Source organism: Dipodomys ordii, unplaced genomic scaffold (assembly GCF_000151885.1).
Source record: "Dipodomys ordii isolate 6190 unplaced genomic scaffold, Dord_2.0 Scaffold106, whole genome shotgun sequence".
NCBI lineage: Eukaryota > Metazoa > Chordata > Mammalia > Rodentia > Heteromyidae > Dipodomys > Dipodomys ordii.
In genome coordinates, this window is record NW_012267322.1 from 5675523 (window position 1) to 5694295 (window position 18773).

General features: G+C 45.0%; 1 protein-coding gene across 1 annotated transcript in view; it reads left to right on the top strand.

The window, feature by feature from the left end:
* Fto (fat mass and obesity associated) overlaps positions 1 to 16561 on the top strand; it is a 379565-nt gene extending 363004 nt beyond the window's left edge. Inside the window, exon 9 of the mRNA XM_013027975.1 lies at positions 14225 to 16561. Coding sequence (XP_012883429.1) covers positions 14225 to 14378 — 154 coding nt within the window. The 3' untranslated portion in view covers positions 14379 to 16561. The remainder of the gene's footprint in view (positions 1 to 14224) is intronic.
* Positions 16562 to 18773: the final 2212 nt, after the last annotated feature.

An 18773-nucleotide genomic window follows, 5' to 3' on the forward strand; every position in this document is an offset into this window, starting at 1 on the left:
CAGGGAGTACATTGTAGTCTGAGATGGAGGTGCAGGTGAGCATCTCTGAAGGAAGAGGGCAGAAGGGCATACATAGCTTACCTTTCTCCCCTTCTCCCACTGTCTGTCTGGGCCCCAAATATAGTGGGTGGGATCCGAGGTGGTCTCAAGGAAGGCAGCTACCTGCTAAGGAAGGCAGAACCCAAAAGTAGACAGAGCAGCCTCTGCCCCAGGTATCCACAGACTTGTCATGTGATTGGCTCAGACTTCATGAATGTGAGCTAACGCTAAGGGTTTTTGTTTTGTTTTGTTTTTTTCCCCCAGTCGTGGGACTTGAACTCTGGGCCTGGGCGCTGTACCTCCACTCTTCAGCTCAAGGCAAATGCTCTACTGCTGAGCCACAGCAACATTTCCAATTTTCTAGTAGTTTACTGAAGATAAAACCTAGCCTGGGCTGGCTTGAACTGTGATCCTCAGATCTCAGCCTCCTGAGTAGCTAGGATTACAGGCATGAGCCACCTGTGCCCGGCTTAACGCTAAGGTTTGATCTTGTTTAACCACTACTATTTCTAGGCCCTCTTGCTAGCAGCTGAGGATGAGATCCAACTGATACACATTATTGTTTGGCTGCTCCCACAAGAATAGAAGTTCCACAAACCTTGGAACCTTGTCTGGCTCACAACTGTATCCTCAGACCCTGGTACATTCTATTTGTTGTGAGCAAATGAATGAATGAGTAAATACTAAAAACAATAACAGAAATCCTACTGCCCAACTCCTAGCTTTATTATGAGGCCCTTAGTAAGCAGCATGGTATTGATCCCTTTTGATGACTGCTCAATGGCCTAACTATTTATGTGGGCAAAAGCAGTCTTAATTTCCAAATGTCAGCTGTAAAAGCATCATTCAGTTCCTGGAGGGGTAGGAATACAGATTTATTCGTTCATACCTTTAGGTTTAACATAAGGACTTTTAGGATATCTTCCCCTTGCACTACACCAAAATATAACTCCACTCTTTCCACAATATGCCCATGACAAATGGAACAGTTCTGTGTTTCTACCCTGGAAATGCAACAGCAGTTTAAAGAGTCTATGGACTCTGGCTAGTGAAGACAGAGTGGGTCCAGGAAGTTGTGGTAACATGAGATACACAACTTGCTGGAAATCAGTAGCAGTGATTTCCACCAGGAAAGGAAGCATGGTGCAGTTAGAAACATGCTGGAGTTAAGAATGACCCAAGTTCCAGTCAGAGCATGAGGTTGTATGACCTGGAGCAAGACCTCTACTTCTTCATTTCCAAAACTGAGATAACCTCTTTTCTACTGTAGTAGTGAGACTCAGAGGAGATAACATATGAGGAAGTGAACTGTGATGTTTTTGCATAAGGTCCTCTATTTATTTATGAGATGGTAAGAACCTTAGGGGTTGTTTAACCCAACCCCTCATCATATAGATCTGAGTAGTGACAGAAAGTCAAGATATCATCCTAGGTTACAGAGTAAAGAAGTGACACATGAGGTCTTGAATCCTCAGACCATCATTTTTCCTACCATGCCACCCTACCTGTTAGTGGGTAACCATGCTACTCTTGATATCGTCCCTTTGGTTGTGCCTCATACTTTCCCTTGTCCTTCTTACGGTTTTATGTGGCAGGGAAGGTCATTCCATTTAAAGAGTACAATTCAGATGCAAGGTGTTGTCAATCTGCAGCCCCTTCCACAATCTGTATTGCGGCTACCATGTGCCAAACTCTGTTCCACAGAGGACACAGAAGTCAGCAAAACACACAGGAAGTCCTGTTCTGGGAGCCTAGCTTCCTCTCAAACACACACACACACACACACACACACACACACACACACACACCAGATGTTTTATGTTATAGAGAAAAACAGGAATTGTGAGAGAGGAGTGGTAGTATTATCCTAAATTGAAGCGTCAAGAAGATCTCTCTGATTAGATTCCTTCTAAGCAAGATCTGATGGAGCAGGTACGTGAGTCACATAGGCATCTTGGGGGAAGAGCTCCAGGTGGAAGGAAGAGCAGCTGTTAAGACCCTGCAAATGCTTTTGGCTTTTTCAAAGAGCAAATAAACCAGCACAAGTGCAGCCACTTGATGATGGAAGGAAAGAGTCTGAAGATCGGGAACGAGCAAATGACAAATCACATGGGGTCATGTGGACCACTGAAAGAATTTTGACCTTTTCTTTAAGACAGGGTCTAGTTAGCCCAGGCTGGCCTGGAACTTACCATCCTTCTGCCTCTGGTTTCAAAGTGTTGTGGTCACAGGCATGCATCACCATCCCCAGCAGACTTTTGGCTTTTAGTCACCTTTCAAGTCATTACAAAGCATTCATCAGAAGATTGGAATGCGCTTGATAAATTCGCCAATGGTTCTCTCTCTAGTATCAAGTTTGGATTATGTCATCGTACTTGATATCATAGGGTCACAATATCAGGTTACCATTGAGTTTTCTACTACAAGAACTGTTGAGCTTTTAGTGAAAGTTCTTAGGGAAGAAGAAAGAAATGAACACCCAAAGTTCTGCATCAGGTTAAAATAAACTGGGGAGGTATTTCTCAGAAGCCAAACACCAATTAAGCAGGTTACACAGAAGTGTTTCTAAAAACAGCAGTGCATTGGAAACAGACTGACAGGTGAGCAGATGGGAGAACCATCAACTCAAATTTATTTCACAGCTTACAACTCAAATGAGCATCCCAAAGTCAGAACAGCTGGCCTTTTCTTCTGTAAGCCATTGTCCTTTGCCTTGCTCATCTCTAAGGAGTCTGAGTAGATTATGCTCTGGTACCAGTCTGTTGGTCTGTCTTTTCCAGTGGCAGTCTGTCTGTCAGACTTTCAGGGGGAAAAATCATTTGTAGAGAACAGACGCCTTGTTTAAATCAGATTTTTATGTAAGGTCTGTTATTTCTACCAGTTATGAAGTTCCTAGGCTCTAGAAATCAATGACATTGGCTTTTTAGCTTCTATTTTCATAATTGTATTCATACCCATGTGACTGCATTTATCTGATTCTGAGTAAATGGAATTTAACCAGATAGTGAAAATGTAAGTCTAGATTTGCAGGAAGAAATGTTGTTCAAAATATTGAGTACATCTAAAACCCACAGCCGCCTTGAATTTCTAATTGCAAGTTACTCTGGAATCTTTCTGAAGTTTTGAGACTGTTTCAGGCAAACTTAAGTTTCAAGCAGTCATGAAATTTGGAAAGGGTTATCTTTTGTCAGTCCTGGTCCTTTATGGGTACTGTGCTGACAGGGGACAGTGGAGAGACCATATTTCATGGCTGAAAGGAGAGTTTGCTGCTACCCAGAGAGGATTCTGTTCCAGTAATTGCATCCAATCGGACCTTCTGCCACGTTGCAGTCCAGCATTAATACCACTCATTAAGTCATCCGCCTGTGCGCTTTCCCTCCCAGTGGCTCAGGCACCGACAGAATATATATTTTCTTCCAAAGTGTTTGTTTTCATCGTTGCCCTTTAAAAATAATGAGTTCATTCTATTCCCTTGCAAGGAAAGTTACTTTAGACTGCTTTGAAATTGTAGATCTTTTGTTGAGCACATTTCTGCAGTGGTTCCCCAGCTTTGTATGTTGGGGAACCCAACCCGGCCTCTCTTAAAACTCCCAACCAAGCTGCCTCAGACTTGATACATATAATCGGCAGGCACACTCGACCTTTATATTGTTACCCTTGGGCAGGTAGAAGTCATGCAAGTTTCGGATGACCCTATCATGTGACCAGAGACCAAAGTTCAGCAGCTCCTAAATGTTCAGCTGTCAGGGTAGCCCATTCATCTTTCTCATTATGTAACTGACAAGCTGACAAATGAACCTGAGGATAAAATTATTATGAACTTTCTACCCCCTGGATTTACACCACAGTGCTGGGCCAACCAGTTTCACATACGAAGTGGCTCTAGGGGCGTTCAGAGGTCTCTGTAGTAGTGGGAAGGACTTCTGAAGACCCTAGTATATGCTGGACGATGGGAGGTTACCAGTTGCCTGCAAGGGGTGGGGGGAGCCAAGTTACAGATGACCTCCAAGAGCCAGGTCATAAATGAAGATGAACCTAATGTCAGCTGCTCATATACAATGCCACATCTCAGCATCAGTATCTTTGTAATCTTTTCAGGCAGGTTCACATTGTACAGCCTGATCCCTTATGGAAATTAAGAATCTCAGGACACTTCTATGGACAGCCTGACTTGGGGATTAGTGCATTTGGGGAACTTTTTCTTTTTTGTTGATGGTAGTACTAGGGATTGAACACAGAGCTGTATGTAGACCTCAGTCCTTTTAGTTTGTTTTTTCCAGGCCTGCTTCAGGTCATAGTCTTCCTACCTCTGTATCCCATCTTTAGTAGCTGAAATTAAACCACACCTGGCTAACTAAAAGTCTGGCTAACTTTTGTTCAGGATAACCTCGACTTACGATTCTCCAGGGTCTGCCACCCTTGTAACTGCCCCCAGGATACTATTTTTAACAAGAGCCTATAAGGATTCTTTTGGTGTTGGAATGGCAAGAAGAGCTTGAGATTTGGAAACAGACAATTTTGGCCTTAAATTCTGACTCTATCCCTTGTTTAACAGGTTAGTAAATCTTCTAGGCCTCAGTTCCCATTTTGAGAACAAACAGTTAGATAAAAAAAAATAGTACAAAATGCCTGGCACTTGATACTTGCTATTAGCTACCTTTGTATTTTTATTAGCATCCTCACTATTGTTTTGATCTGAAAGGACATTGGAATGACATTAGCAGGAGTAGGATAACTGTAGTATCTTTGAATGGCCACATAAACCTCTACTGAGCCTCGAAGGATGGTTTTCAAAAGAACATGAGTGAGCCAGGTGCGCTGGCTCACGCCTGTAATCCTAGCTACTCAGGAGGCTGAGATCTGAGGATCAAGGTTCAAAGCCAGCCCAGGCAGGAAACTCCGTGAGACTCTTATCTCTAATAAACCACCAGAAAACCAGAAGTGGCACTGTGGCTCAAGTGGTAGAGTGCTAGTCTTAAGCTGAAGAGCCGAGGGACAGTGCTCAGGCCCAGATTTCAAGCCCCACGGCCAAAAAAAAGAACATGAGTGAAGAGATGCTGTGAGCACCACAAAGTATCATCACCTGGGCAGGAAGGAGGCCTGGAAAAGGCAGCACATTCTAAAGGAAAGGCCATAGCACTCTTCCAGATCCTAAAGAAAGACTGCCAATAGTTTTGAGCCATACGAAGACCAAAAAATGTCTTTAATGTTTATCATAGCATGTGGCTGCTACATCTCTTATCTATTTATTTCTTTATTCATTTATTTATAGTACTGAGATTTGAAATTAGGGTCTCTTGCTTGCTAGACAGGTGCTCTTCTGCTGAGCCATGCCTCCAGTCCGTTTTTGCACTGGTTGTTTTGAGATACCATCTCTCTCTCTCTCTCTCTTTTTCTTTTTTTTTGCCTATTTTACACTTCCTGTCATAGTTCTTCCCTTAAGATAGTGTTTCATGACTTTTTCTGCTCAGGCTAGCCTACAACTAAATTCTCCCAATCTCTGCCTCCAGCTAGGATGACAGGCACACACCACTCAGCTGTTGGTTGAGAAGCAGTCTCCTGTTATACCCAGGCAGAGAATACCCTGAAGATCCTCTCATTTTCAGCCTCCAAAGAGGCTAGGATTACAAGCAGGAGCCCCTGGCGCCAAGCTTATACCTAGTCTCACAATCTCCTGATCTCCTGGAGATGCTGCTATCTGAGCATCTTTATCTCTCCCCGCAGGGTCTTTTGTTCTTGGTAAAAAACCTTTGCCATAGGCCAAAGGAACTTTCATCAGTGTTTTGGAGTGGGAAGAGGCCCTGGTTCCATAAACTCACAGGACAGGAAGCCCTTATCAAGGAAATCTCTTTTGGAATCCCAAGCTGAAGCTCTGTTATTTCTCTTTTTTAAAAAACAAAACAAATAAGCAAACAACAAAACCCCTTTTAGACTTTTTTTAGTCTGTTTTCTGTCACCATGACAAAATACCTGAGATGAGTACCTTAAAGGAGGCCGAACTTAGGCCCATGCTTTCCGTGGTGTCTGTCCATGGTCAGCTGGCTCTATTGCAGTGGGCTTGTGGTGAGGCAGAGCCTCGTGGGGGTGGGAACATGTGACAGGAGGCTGTTCACGTGGTGGAGACCAGGAATGGGGGTGAGGATGAGGTAAGGACAGGATACATGTTCCAAAGCACGTTCCCAGTGACCAACTTCCTCCTTTAGTCCCCATCTCCTACCTCCCAGCAGCCTTCCTTCTCTGTTATGAATCCATCAATGCATAATCCATTGACAAGGTTAGAGATCCAATGATCAGTCACTTCCCTATACCCCACCTCTAAGCACAATATCAGGGATGAAGCCAAGGGATGAACTTTTGGGAGGTCACTTCATGACTAGCCAAAACGTTCATGATTAGTGGTCTATACAGTATCGTCAGTGTTCAGAAAAATTGTAAGTCATACAGTAGCTGAAGAGAAACGGTGGGAACTATGACGGCTATTCTCTATGAAGGAAATGCTGTTGGGTTTCAAATAAATGTGGAGAACATAGGCAGTTACAGCAGCTGAACTCTTCCTTCTCCTGGGGAGAGAACAGTATCTTAGCACAATATCAATGTGCTGTTTGACCAGGATCCAGGCAGTGGATAATGTATGTGGATGGAATGCCTAACCATTTCTTGGCAAATGCCTGAATTGCCATATGACTGCGTGGTATCCAAGTCGTGATATATTAAAGCATTTGTGGTGTATTCGGTACCCACAGCGTTTCTAAGGCACCCAAGCAGGCTAATTCAGTGTAGACTCCTCACTTCTTGAAAGTGTAGGCCCAAGGTAGATATTCATGCAACTAGAAGTTAGGTCGAGCCCAGGTTCTCAAGCTCAGGCTTAAAAGGCACCACCTGCTGGAAAGATCCGTTGACCTGAACAATGTATATTGACTTTACTGATATGGAAACAGTAACATATGGTAGAGAGGCAAGAGGTTAAAAGCCTTTCAAAGAAAGAATGTGTCCTTTGTTGATTCATTTAGGAGTTGGTGTGGCTTGGTGGTTCTGCATTGGGTAAATGGGTAAACTGAGTTATACAAATTCGGCAAGCTGGTGTTATACATAGGCCATCCTGATAGGTATCAGTAAGACACGGTGGCTGATTATTTGTAAAGTTCTCTTGGCACCACAACAGCAGTAAGAAGAGTTCAGAGAGCAGTGTATAAGTTCATTAATTTATTTTTTCAGAGGATTTATTGTCTAGGGTAAGATTATTTATAAACTAGACTTTCTGATCATTATTTATGAACCATGTGCTCTCTCACCATTGACTGAAGTGAACTATTTGGAACAAAGCATGGTGAGATGTGACCAGGCACTGGTGGCTCACAACTGTAATCCTACTATTCAGGAAGCTGAGAACTGAGGCTTGTGGTTCAAAGTCAGCCCGGGAAGGAAAGTCCATGAGATTCTTATCTCCAACTAATCACCAAAAAGCAGAATTGAAGCTATGGCTTAAGTGGTAGAGCACCAGCCTTGAGTGGAAAAAGCTAAGAGATTGCACTCAGACCCCTGAGTTTAAGCCCTCGTACTGACACACACACACACACACACACAAAAACCCATGATGAAATGTGAAAAGCAGTACAATCAGTGGCTTTTCTCCAGGTTAGATTTTTAAATGATGAATTGAAGGCTGACAACTTGGAAAGTCAAACTTGTACGTGACAGCTCCTTCAACTGTATACAAAGTGCTGTCAGGGATGTAGATAACCATCTCGTATGAAAAATACCTACCTGTAAACATGGGGCTCTGTAGCAGATACTCTGTCTCTAGAGGCTGAGTAGAACTGAGACATTTGGATCTATGTGGGTTTCCTGCTCCTTCCAAAGCCTCAGGCCCTTGAAGGAGTCATTGCCCCTTTCATCATTTCCTGCTTTCGTCATGCCTGTCCTGGAACTCAGGTTTCTGTAGGTTAATGTGGATCTGATATAACACCAGTGTTTCCTATCTGAGGCCTCTTAAGCCTTGGCATTGGCTTGTATTGTTTGAGGGAACTAATTCTGACATGGCTGATCCCTAAAAGTAGACACCTGTCTAACACTGTAGATGAAAATTACACACAACACACACACACACACACACACACACACACACACACAGATGCAAACAAATCTGAGTCAAAAAAGAGTGCACTTTTTTAGTTGCTATATGAAGTTGTTATTGAAACTGTTCTTGCCTTATTCACATTATCTGATCTTATCTCCATGTCACCCGGTGACGCTGAGGAGGTTAAACCTCATGTACCAGTTAAGCAATGAGATATTGAAAGGCAAAAGTAGCCCAGGAAATGTAATTAAAGATGACTTATGCCCTTTAAAAAAAGCCAAGATGGTTTGGAATCTCTAGATTATCTAAATTTAGAAAGAATAACTAATCAGTGGACAGGATCCATTGGTCCAAAAGGATGTCAGTGACAAAGATGAACTTAAATGGAAACAGCTGCCAGCCAGTGGTACGAGAGTCTGTCCCATCCCATTAGACTGAACTGGGGTGGGGTGAGGCAGCCTTGTGCAAAATAGGATCCAAATGCCACCTCTGTCCTTTTTCCCAGGTGTATCTCGAATGTCAGATAAAATAGTGCTATGGGTCAAAATTCTTTACATTGAAACAGCACACAAAATGTCATTGTTGTTATCAGGAGTTGCTCTCTTCTTTCCAAGTATAAAACTCTCTCATTTTTCTTGTCTTCTTGCTTCTTGGTCTGTGCTTGGAAATATATTTCCATGAAGTTCATGTCGTGTGTGTGTGTGTGTGTGTGTCTGTGTCTGTCTGTCTGTCTGTCTGTCTGTTATGTGAGTTGCTTGTTTATCCAGATGAATCTACTAGCAGAAACGATTTCTCCTGTCTTCATCACTGCCTCTGGGTAGTGGAAATGTTACCTGTCCTTCTTTATTTGTTGCAAAATTTAGGGACAAGGAAGAAGACCGTATATGTTTTCTTAAAATCAATGGCCGGCACATTACTGTAAAACCTATTGATTAAAAACACAAAGTATAATGTTAGTCATTTAGTCTGTGAAGTGATGCAATAAGAGAAGAAATTTATCCTTTGACTTTTGCATTAACCTTTTATTGACTGCTTGCATACCCATAATTAACACACACTTTAGCTAAAGTGGTTAATTTCAGCATGGCAACCAGTGTTCACTAATGTAGCTGCAATCTTGATCATCCAAATGTAAGTGCAGCCCTGAGGGAAATCAGTGGGCAATGAGGCCCCTATGACTTACACCTTGAGGTGGGGGTCAGGGGCACCTCTCTACACAACCTGTTAACAGACCAGCCTGTATGACACCTTTTAGTCACTTCCTGTTCAGAGAGAACCATCCCTAAGTAACAGAGTTTTGGAGATGACTGATAGAGTCCTTTCAAGTGAAATAATGTGAAGTCCAGAAGGAGAGAGGTGAAATATATATACCTGTAGAGATGTGTGTCATTTTCCTCTGCTTCTTTGTAGTATTTCAGGAAAGGAGTAGCGTTTTCAAGTAGATCCAAGTTTACTTGGCAATCCTACAAGCATCAAAACAGATTTTCCTTCAGGATAGGAGCGGAGATGACAAGGTTGAAAGGGGAAGCTGTAACATTCCCAAGCCATCGGCCTTGGGAACGACACTGAATTGGGGCAATCTTTTAGACATTTTTAAAGAAAGATCACCCAACTCTGGTCATGAACACTGACTCTTCCCTCCACCCCCCTACCAAAGGCCAACATGACTGTCACTAGCATTCCCTTAGCCTTTGGCTAGAGGTTTATTCCAAGTAGAAATTTCATTCGAACCAACGGCAAAGCCTGGTATTTTCATGCTTTCAGACACAGATGATCTCTGCACATACTGAATGGTTTCAGCAGCAACATGGAGTCCATGGAAGGACCTGGCCATGGACAGGAAGTAACAGGAAGTAACAGAGATAGGAAATGTGACTAATATAATCAGCTAGAATTCTTTGGGTTGTAAATGACAGAAAAAAAAAACTAATTCAGACACTAAGGACTTTAAGAATTCAGAGGGATTTAAAAAAAAAGAGCTAGCTTCAGTGATGCCTGGTAGAGCTACTAAGTATCATTTAAGATCAAAGTTGGCTGCATGGTAGCCAGAGGAGAGAGGCATGTTTACCTTACACGTCCTAACAATTCACAGACCAGAAGCATCTCTCCCCTTAGCTTCTATACCAGTCCTCTTGATTTACCCTCAGTTTTGCCCCCAGATTGATATCTGTCCTGCCTCCTCCTAAACCACGGCTTGAGGCTCAATGAGTGGCTTGTGCTGATTAAATTATGCCAATAAAGACCTGCCTTGGCCTTCGAGGTGGAGGCAGTCCCACCCAAATCACAAGGATAAGCATGGGGAAGGGGGAATGCCCACAGAAATATCAGGATCCTCCTGGGGGGGGGGGAACATGTCTACGAGACCATAAGCACCTACCATAGTCAGTGTTTCTAAACCAAGTCTATGACAGCTTTGGGCCCGCTTTATTATGTGAGGAACTCTAGAGTTTGTGTACTTCTTGTAAATGCTGAGTCAGTCTGAAACAACTATCCCTTAGAAGATGCGACAGCAGTGCCATTTGTTAGTTCTACTTTTCAGGAACCACTGCCTATCCTATCTGAGTGTGAACATTTTAGCCTGTCACTGCAAAGTCACAGCCACTTGAATACATACGCTTCACTGTTCCAGACTGTCACAGCATGAGAGCATTTAGTTAGATTGGAGCTAGGAAGTGCTCTGCCTGGATCTCAAGAGCATCTCCGAGGAAGAACCAGCCTGGAGGCCACCACGCGGCGACAGCACTCTTGGTGCCGTCTCTCATCCGTCACCATATGCACAGCAGAAGTCATTACAGTAATGATAATTAATATTTACTGAGCTATATGTGGAGCAGCGTTCTAAATACTACGAATTAACTCAAACTCACTTCATCTTCACAGTGGCCCCATTTAGAAGGTATTCTTACTATTACTCTAGTCCCCTCATCTGTAGGATATGTACTCCAAGATCCTGACTGCCTGCTCGAAACCACGACTATAACCCTATGTAGATTGTTTACCCCTACAAACATACCTATAAGTTATAAATCAGCCCCAGGAAGACATGAACACTGATTAATCCAACAGAACAATTGGAACAGTGTGGCCAAATGAAAGTTACATGAATGGATGTTCTCTTGTTTCCAAAATATCTTGTGCTGCACTCATCCTTCGGAGGCTAAGGCAGTGAGCTGCTGTAGGGCCTACGTGATGAGACAGACAGAGGTAAGCGGCCCAGGCATTGTGAGGTGGCCTGAGGCCACTGGTGACCATATCCTCTGATGATATGTCAGGAGGGCCGTCCACTGAGCCATGACAGTGTGTGCAGGTAGCAGAAACAACATGATTACACTGGACAAAGAGATGACTCACATCCTGGGCGGGGCAGAGATGAGTAATGCGATTTCATCACACTCCTCACAACAGTGCACAATGTAAAAACTTACGAGTTATTTCTGGAATTTCCCCCCCCCCCCAGTATTTCCAGACCACCGCTGCCCATGGATCACGGAGACCACAGAAAGCATAGCCACAGATGGGGGGGAACAGCTGGGTTGTTGTCATTGTCATCATTCTTTTCCTCATCCCCTTACTGACACACCAGAGGCAACGTGGGGTAAGGACACATGGCCCACGTGCCATGTCCCTGGAAAGCAGCCGCCCAGAGAGCCCGGGGAGCACACCTTCCCTGTGGTGTGGCCATCGCCCGATTTCCCCATTTTAGGACTTTGAGATCCAAGAAGGCAGAACAAGTGATTTGAGAAAGGGAAATAGGAAGCTAAAGGGGCCAGGCCTCTAAGTCATTCCAGCCTCTCTTTCCCAGTGCCACAGTCCAGCGTGAGGCCGAGTCAGACACTGCAGTGTGAATGGGGCATCTGTCCTGGCTCATTCTATCAAGTGCAGAGACTCTCCTGGGTCCTCTTAGTGCCATTTGGAAATAGGCAGTGAGCACTGAGTATCAAGGGAAGAATCACATAGCAGTCCTCCATTACTGGCTTCAGCCAAGGGTTCTCGCCCTAGCCCTGGTAGAGGTGGTGGAGGTGGTGAGTCAGGCGAGCACAGGTTCACCTGAGGAGAAGGTAGTTCCCATAGCAGCTGCTCCTTGTCCTGGTAGTAGCCAGGACAGTAGCTGTGCCCCAAAGCACAGCCAGTCTTTAGGAGTGCAGCGTAGTACACGCACAAGCAGCCCTTGGCATGGGTTCTCCTGATTTTTTTGAATACTTTCCCCGAGTGAGGAGGCACAGCCCATTTGACAGAGAAGACACATCTCTATTGACTTTTTACAAACCTCATGATAGTCTAGGTGGGTCGACACTTATCATAGCCCTTTAATCTGCCAGGCAGGATAATGTGTGCGCGGATAATTTATCCACTGTGAGATTGAAATGCTCAATTTGGAATAACTTTCCCTACCCAGCAAATTGAGCATTACTCTGTGATTCTGAGGCGGGGAGAAAGCACAATTTGAAAGGCTTTGCAGAGCTCCTTTGTAATTAGTCTCAGCTTCCCTTGAATATTAATTTGCCCCTCGTCACTTTCCAGTGATTTAGAGACTGTCACGAGAACGGCAGAGATGCACCCTGAGAAGGATGACAGAGAGCGCTGGGCCTCCAACACCTATCAGGAAGAAGTCTGCAGAAAGCACCCTCCGTCCCTCCATGCGGGCGTGCTTATCAGGGCAAACACTTTAATATTTATGCTAAGAGGATTGTCAGAAGCAGCTTCTGTTGCTTTAATTCTTGTTTTAAATAAATAATGAGAACATTTAAACACATTACTCTTCTTGGGGCCCTGAGGTCAGCTAATCTTATTATTTATGAAGTGATGTGCTACATAATAGTACTTAGTGCATGTTAACAGACGCTATTATCAGGGCCTGATGCAGAGAGCTGAAGATATATTGGAATGTTACTTGTAATGTACGACGGATTGAGTGCATAGGATGCCGGTAGAGCAATTAACCACATGTGAAAATAGGTGTAAAGTTGAAGCATATTCCCCCCACCCCCTGGGGTCCCCTCACCATTAATAATTCCCTAGAGAAGAAGACATCTTTAAGTTAGGGATCTTCTCTGCCATCAGGCCCGAGTGGGGCTAGGCTATCCCATTCTTTGATCTCTTCAGAGTCACATCAGCACAGGCAAAGGACTAATGGAAATGATGACCACTTCTCACTGCTGAAGACTGAGAGGCGCAAAGGTGGAGCCTATGCAGCCCCTTCCTGAGGACTGGGCATTTGGTTTGGGTTGTACACATACACTTTCACTGCAAAGTGCTCCCACAGAACAGAGGAGGTGCTCCTTCTTGGATGCAATTTACTTCCTTCTCTTTGGTTCTTATTTTTTTTTCAGATAAATAAAGTGGAAGCCATAGAGCTTTCCCAGCCCAATTTTAAATAAGCTCAACTCTGCAAGGTAGATGCCTGATGATCATGCCCCAACTTTTTTCCTAGGAGGCTATAATTTAGTCGTATATGATAATTAATTTCTCTACTATTGATGAATAATCCATTTAATAAAAAGCGTGATTTAAGTGTTTTCCTTAGGGACTAACTCTTGCTAGCCTCTTAATTTAATTTTGTGGAAGTTTCCCTCATCTATTCATCAGTGGAAATGATTATTAACCTCTATTTGCATATATCCTTATAAACCAGTCTCTCCTTGGAGTGCCTTTTTCTGAGCCTAGCAAGCTGGGACACTTGTAAATCTCCAGGATCTCCAAAGTCAATCCTGGCCTGTAATATTGTTTAATCTATTCTTGGACGTTTTAATGCAGTAAATTCAATTTAATCTTTCCCAGTAATCTAGTAATACATTGAAATCCCACAAACATTTAAATCTGATAATGGCTTAATCACACACTTTAAATAACAGTTCAGATAATGAAAAAATAATTCACCATTTTAAAGGCAGAGTCTCTGCATTTCCCTGATGACAGGCCTTTCTGAAGCCACATTGTTTTTCCTTCTTAGAAGCACCTACTTCCTGCCTAGCAAACTTAACTTTTCCCATCATCCCACAGACAATCCTTTGGGGGAGTATTTGCCCATGTTTATCTCCAGGTTTTCCAAGAGTTTGGACCTTGTAGAAATTTCCTATAATGCTTAATTGCCTGTTCTTACTCTCCCAGGTGCCAGGCCCGAATCGCCCGGAATTTGCCAGTGGATCAGAGACCAGACTGCCGACCATATTGGGAGAAGGATGACCCTGCCATGCCTCTGCCCTTTGACCTCTCTGACATCATTTCAGAGCTCAGAGGTCAGCTTCTGGAAGCAAAACACTAGAAGGAGCATGAGTCTTAGGTGAAGGAACAGAAGTTATCTTTGAATTTTCTTCTCCAGTCTTGGTCAAGCACATTGAGGCTTCTCCTGGCCCTTAGGTTGTAGAACCAAGTCCCAGGTCAAAACAGGAAACAAAACCGGTGAATGTCAAAATGTTGAAAAAATGACACAGTATCATAGTCCTATTTAGCATTGAATAGGAACTTCTAGAAAATTCTTGCCCCTTGGGATTTGTGTATGTGGGGGGGGGGGCTTTCACCCTCCAGGGGTAGCAACATGAATACCCCCAGCCTGGGACACAGGTGACCTCCTTTCCTCCTGGGCCAGCTGCCCTGGAGCCTTGAAGTGATCCCAGTTACCAGGGCAAGACAGGGTTTTGACACATCCATCCCAATTTCTTTAGAGGCTGCACCATCCAACAGGGTAGCCACCCAGCTAGCCATGGCTACTCGGAATTAAAACTGCTGTTAATTGTAACTGACAGTCCTTTCCTCCATTGTCCCAGTCACATTTCAAGTGCTTAACAGAGACTTGTGGCTGGTGACTACTGTTTGGGACAACACAGACATGAAATGTTTTCGTCATTGAACAGAGCCCCCTAGGACAAGATGTCTGTAAAAAGTTTGAGAACAGGCATTCCCTTTTCCAGTCCTCTGTTGCCACTGTTGTCATGGAGGCCGGGGGGGGGGGGTGAGAAATGAAAGGCGCAGTGACTGAAGAATAGCTTCTTCTCTTTGAAACAAGGCTCAGTAGGGCTGACCTGAGCGCTCTGTGCTCCACACACAGGAACGGGGAGGCGTTAACAAAGAAAACAAGGCCAAACTCCTGTCTTTGCAGAGTTCCCCCCTGATCTGATCTGATGACAGAGACCTAGTGCTATTTACGTTGCTTTGTGGATTTAACCGGCGGAGTACCTTTTGGTTTTCAACCCCCATTTTGTCGGTAATGACAGGGCATCAAGGAGATGGTGCAGAGTAGGGATTGAGCCTGGGTTGTAGTTCCAGAGCGGCAGGACTAAGACTCCACTAGTTTTACAATCTTCCATACTTGCTTGTGCCTCGGTTTCCTCATCTGTAGAATAGAGATGCTAAGGACACCAGCTCCCAAAATGACCTAAGTGATCTAGCTACCGACTTTGAACAAATGTCTGGTATAATTTCTAGCCATGATTATCTGGCTCCCTACCCCATGAACATGAGTGTTGTTATGTATCACTAAGCTGACCTTGGATGCTCTTCTCCCTCCTCCCAAGCTTGTGCCGGTGGTATCTCATGGTACACTGACCTTTTGCTTTTTTGGCTTGACTCCTGTCCTTTATTGTCCTCAGAAATTGTGACAGAGTGAGCCCCTCTTTTCAGCCCGTAGACTTCTCTAGTAGTTGTTTGCAGTAGTTTAGAGGCTGAGAACAAATGCTTTCCTGCTCTCAGGACTCACTGGCTCAAAGCTCTCCTCCCTGCCCACAGAGTCAGCTGTGGAAAAGCCCCATTTCACCAGGTAGCCAGGGTTTCATCATGGGGAGACTCGGGGCTCTCAGACCTTGGATTAAATTCCTGATGACATTGGACCTCAATGTCCTCATCAGTAAAAGAGAAGTGATGTGAACCTCACAGGGCTTTTGCAGAGAGTAGAAGCAATGACATAGGTAAATGCGTGGCACACAAGTGCCACACACTGAGTCACTACACACATACACACACACAGGAACACACGCATGCACACACACACAGGCATACATAGGTACACACAGAGTCCCTGGCCCTCCAACTCAGTGTTTTATTGAGCACTATGGTGTTTCTTCCTTATTATATTCCATTAGATGCCAATATTTAACAGAGATTTCACATAAAAATAAAAATGTCTGTATTTTCTTTAAATCTCAGAACGCCTAGCAGCCCTAGGTTCCACCCTAGCATGGCAGCAGCTCCAAAGCAGCCAGGACCTTCTGGGGTTTGCTGAGACTCTGTTGCTCCCTGTGATCATTTATTGTAACCCTGGCCTGCCCTCCTCCCCCCCCCCGACTTTGTATCAGCATTCCCTGAGCCTGCTTGCTTGTGCCTCTGTAGTAGGAATCAGTAATGTTTAGTGCTCACCCCAATATATGCATATTCTTATGAGTTGTGTTCACAAGCTGCTTGTATTAATATGTTATGTGCATTGTTACGCATTCTAAGACAATAAAGATAGAAAAAGATCAGCTCTGACACCTGAGAGGTCCTGTGCTTTTCTTGCTCATCAGTGAAAGGGCCTGCTGCGCTGGCCCGGGTGGATCCGGGGTGGCTGGAGGCCCTTAGCAGATTCTCCAGGTATAGCCAAGTGATGTAAGAGGAGTTGGAGAAGCCATGACCTTAACTGAATCCAACAGGCAAGATTGCATTTTCCAGAAGAAAGATGGCTTCCAGAAGCCTTAACATGAAATGGGCATGGAGGTGGAGGGTAGGGTTTGAAGTGGGTGGAAGGATTGGAGGCAGGAGACAATAGAACAGTGGCTGGCAGGGAGCTGACTGTCAACTTCCATCTTGCCAGGTGGTAAGCTGGGTAGACTTTGCTGGGAACATGGGCCCAGAGATCCTTATGGCCATAGGACTGAGAATAGGTGAGGAGCCAGCAGTGTGGCGTCAGCACCAGCTCCTCCCCCTCCTCCTATGGGGCTCCCTGGTTGTAGAGTCCCAGTTCCCTTGAGAAAAGTAACCTGAGACATTCCTTCATCCTCAGTGGCTTTAGTCCTGCCTTTCTTATGCCCAACACCAGTAGTATGGGGTAATCTGGAATCCAAAAGCTGGTAGATCAGTGGTCAGTAGAGAGAGGAGGGAGAAAAGAGAGCTTTCTGCAGGGGAGGGAAGGGGGGAAGACTGCAGGCACAAAGTCCTCAGGGGAGTTGGAGGGTTAGAGCAGCTCCAGAAAAGAAAAGGAACCTTGTGACCAAAGGGAAGGAGCCAGTGATATAGCCCAGCAGGGATAGACCTGGCTCCAGGCTCTGAGGTTTGTTTTCTCCTGCCCTGGGAAATGCAGAAGGCTTCGTGCAGAGCATGCGCAGGGTGACTAGCCAAGGTAGTTTTATGTTGATCACTCTGGCTACTTCCCCATTTCAAGAGACATTGGGCAGGTGGGGGCGGGGAAGACAGCTCCAGCCCAGGCCAAGGAGCCTCCTTTCCAGTTGAGAGTTCCATTGGTGGGGAAGGCTGCTGGCAGTGAGCACCTGTTGTTTGCAGCTCCCGCTGAGCATCACCCACTCGGCCACAGCCACGGCCATTTCTCCTCTCCAGCAGCCGCCAGCCCAAGTGAGGTTTTTAGACAGCAAAGGGCCGGGTCATGGCACTGCTTATGACACGGTTTCAGTAATAAGCTTCTAAATCATCACTGAGTCGGTCGAGGGATGCTGGAAATGAGATCCCATCGGCCCTGTTAATGGACGCCCGTGCTCAGGAGCATTTTGTGTGTTTCAGGGAAGGTTATTTTCCAGTGAAACTTCTTTTCCTCTGCTCTAGTTAAAGCTGATTTTTTTTTTAACCACTGGGCAAATTGCATACATTTGGATCTGTGCCACACTAAATGCTGTTTACTTTGGAGATCTGTCAGAGGCGAGCACATGAAGACAAGAGGATTCTGATTTGAAAAAGCGACTCTCATCCGAACAGATTCAGATGGAGCGAGGCGGCGCAGATTAAAATGCGCTGAGGTGGTAATGCTGCTGATCCAGTTTGCCTTTGTTACTCTGTGATTAAATGGTATTTTTAATTAAGTTTCATTGGGAGCCATAGGTATCGCCGTGGTGAAATCAATTTGACAACCATAAAGGGGGAGGGAAGGCCCAGGCTGGTTGTAATAGCTGAGACTGACTGCAGCAGAGAGAAAGAGAGGTGGGGGGAAACAGGGAGAGAGAGAGAGAAAGAGAGAGAGAGAGCGCGCCAGCAGCTCTGAGTTGGGCCCTGGAGTCCTAATGACTCCCAGCAAGGTGACCAGGTCCCCGGGGCTGTAGCTGTGCTAGGGAAGTTGGTTTCAGAGAAAGGAATACCTTGCTTCTCTCGCTAGTCTGAGATACCCCAGTACATTCTGGAGACAGCTGGAAAGTCCAGGTCTCTTCTTGAGTGTCTTATGAACAAAGAAAATGCTGTGTTCTCTCACACTGCCCCCAGCACAGCCCCACACAGCCCAGCCCCCATGATTCTCATCCTGCCGCCCCATTCTCAAACAGCTCAGGTCTGACCCCCTCCCTGCCTGGCAGAAGCCAGTTCTTCCTAACGCCCAGCCTTGATCCTCCTACAACTTCTACCCATCCCCAACGTCCACCCATCTGCTTACTTCCCTCAGATTTCCCCAAATCTGAGTGGCGGTGGAGGTCGCGGTCTGTGGACTTCTTCCGTGTGGCCTGGTTCTGAGGCTGCAAAGGCACCACCCCTC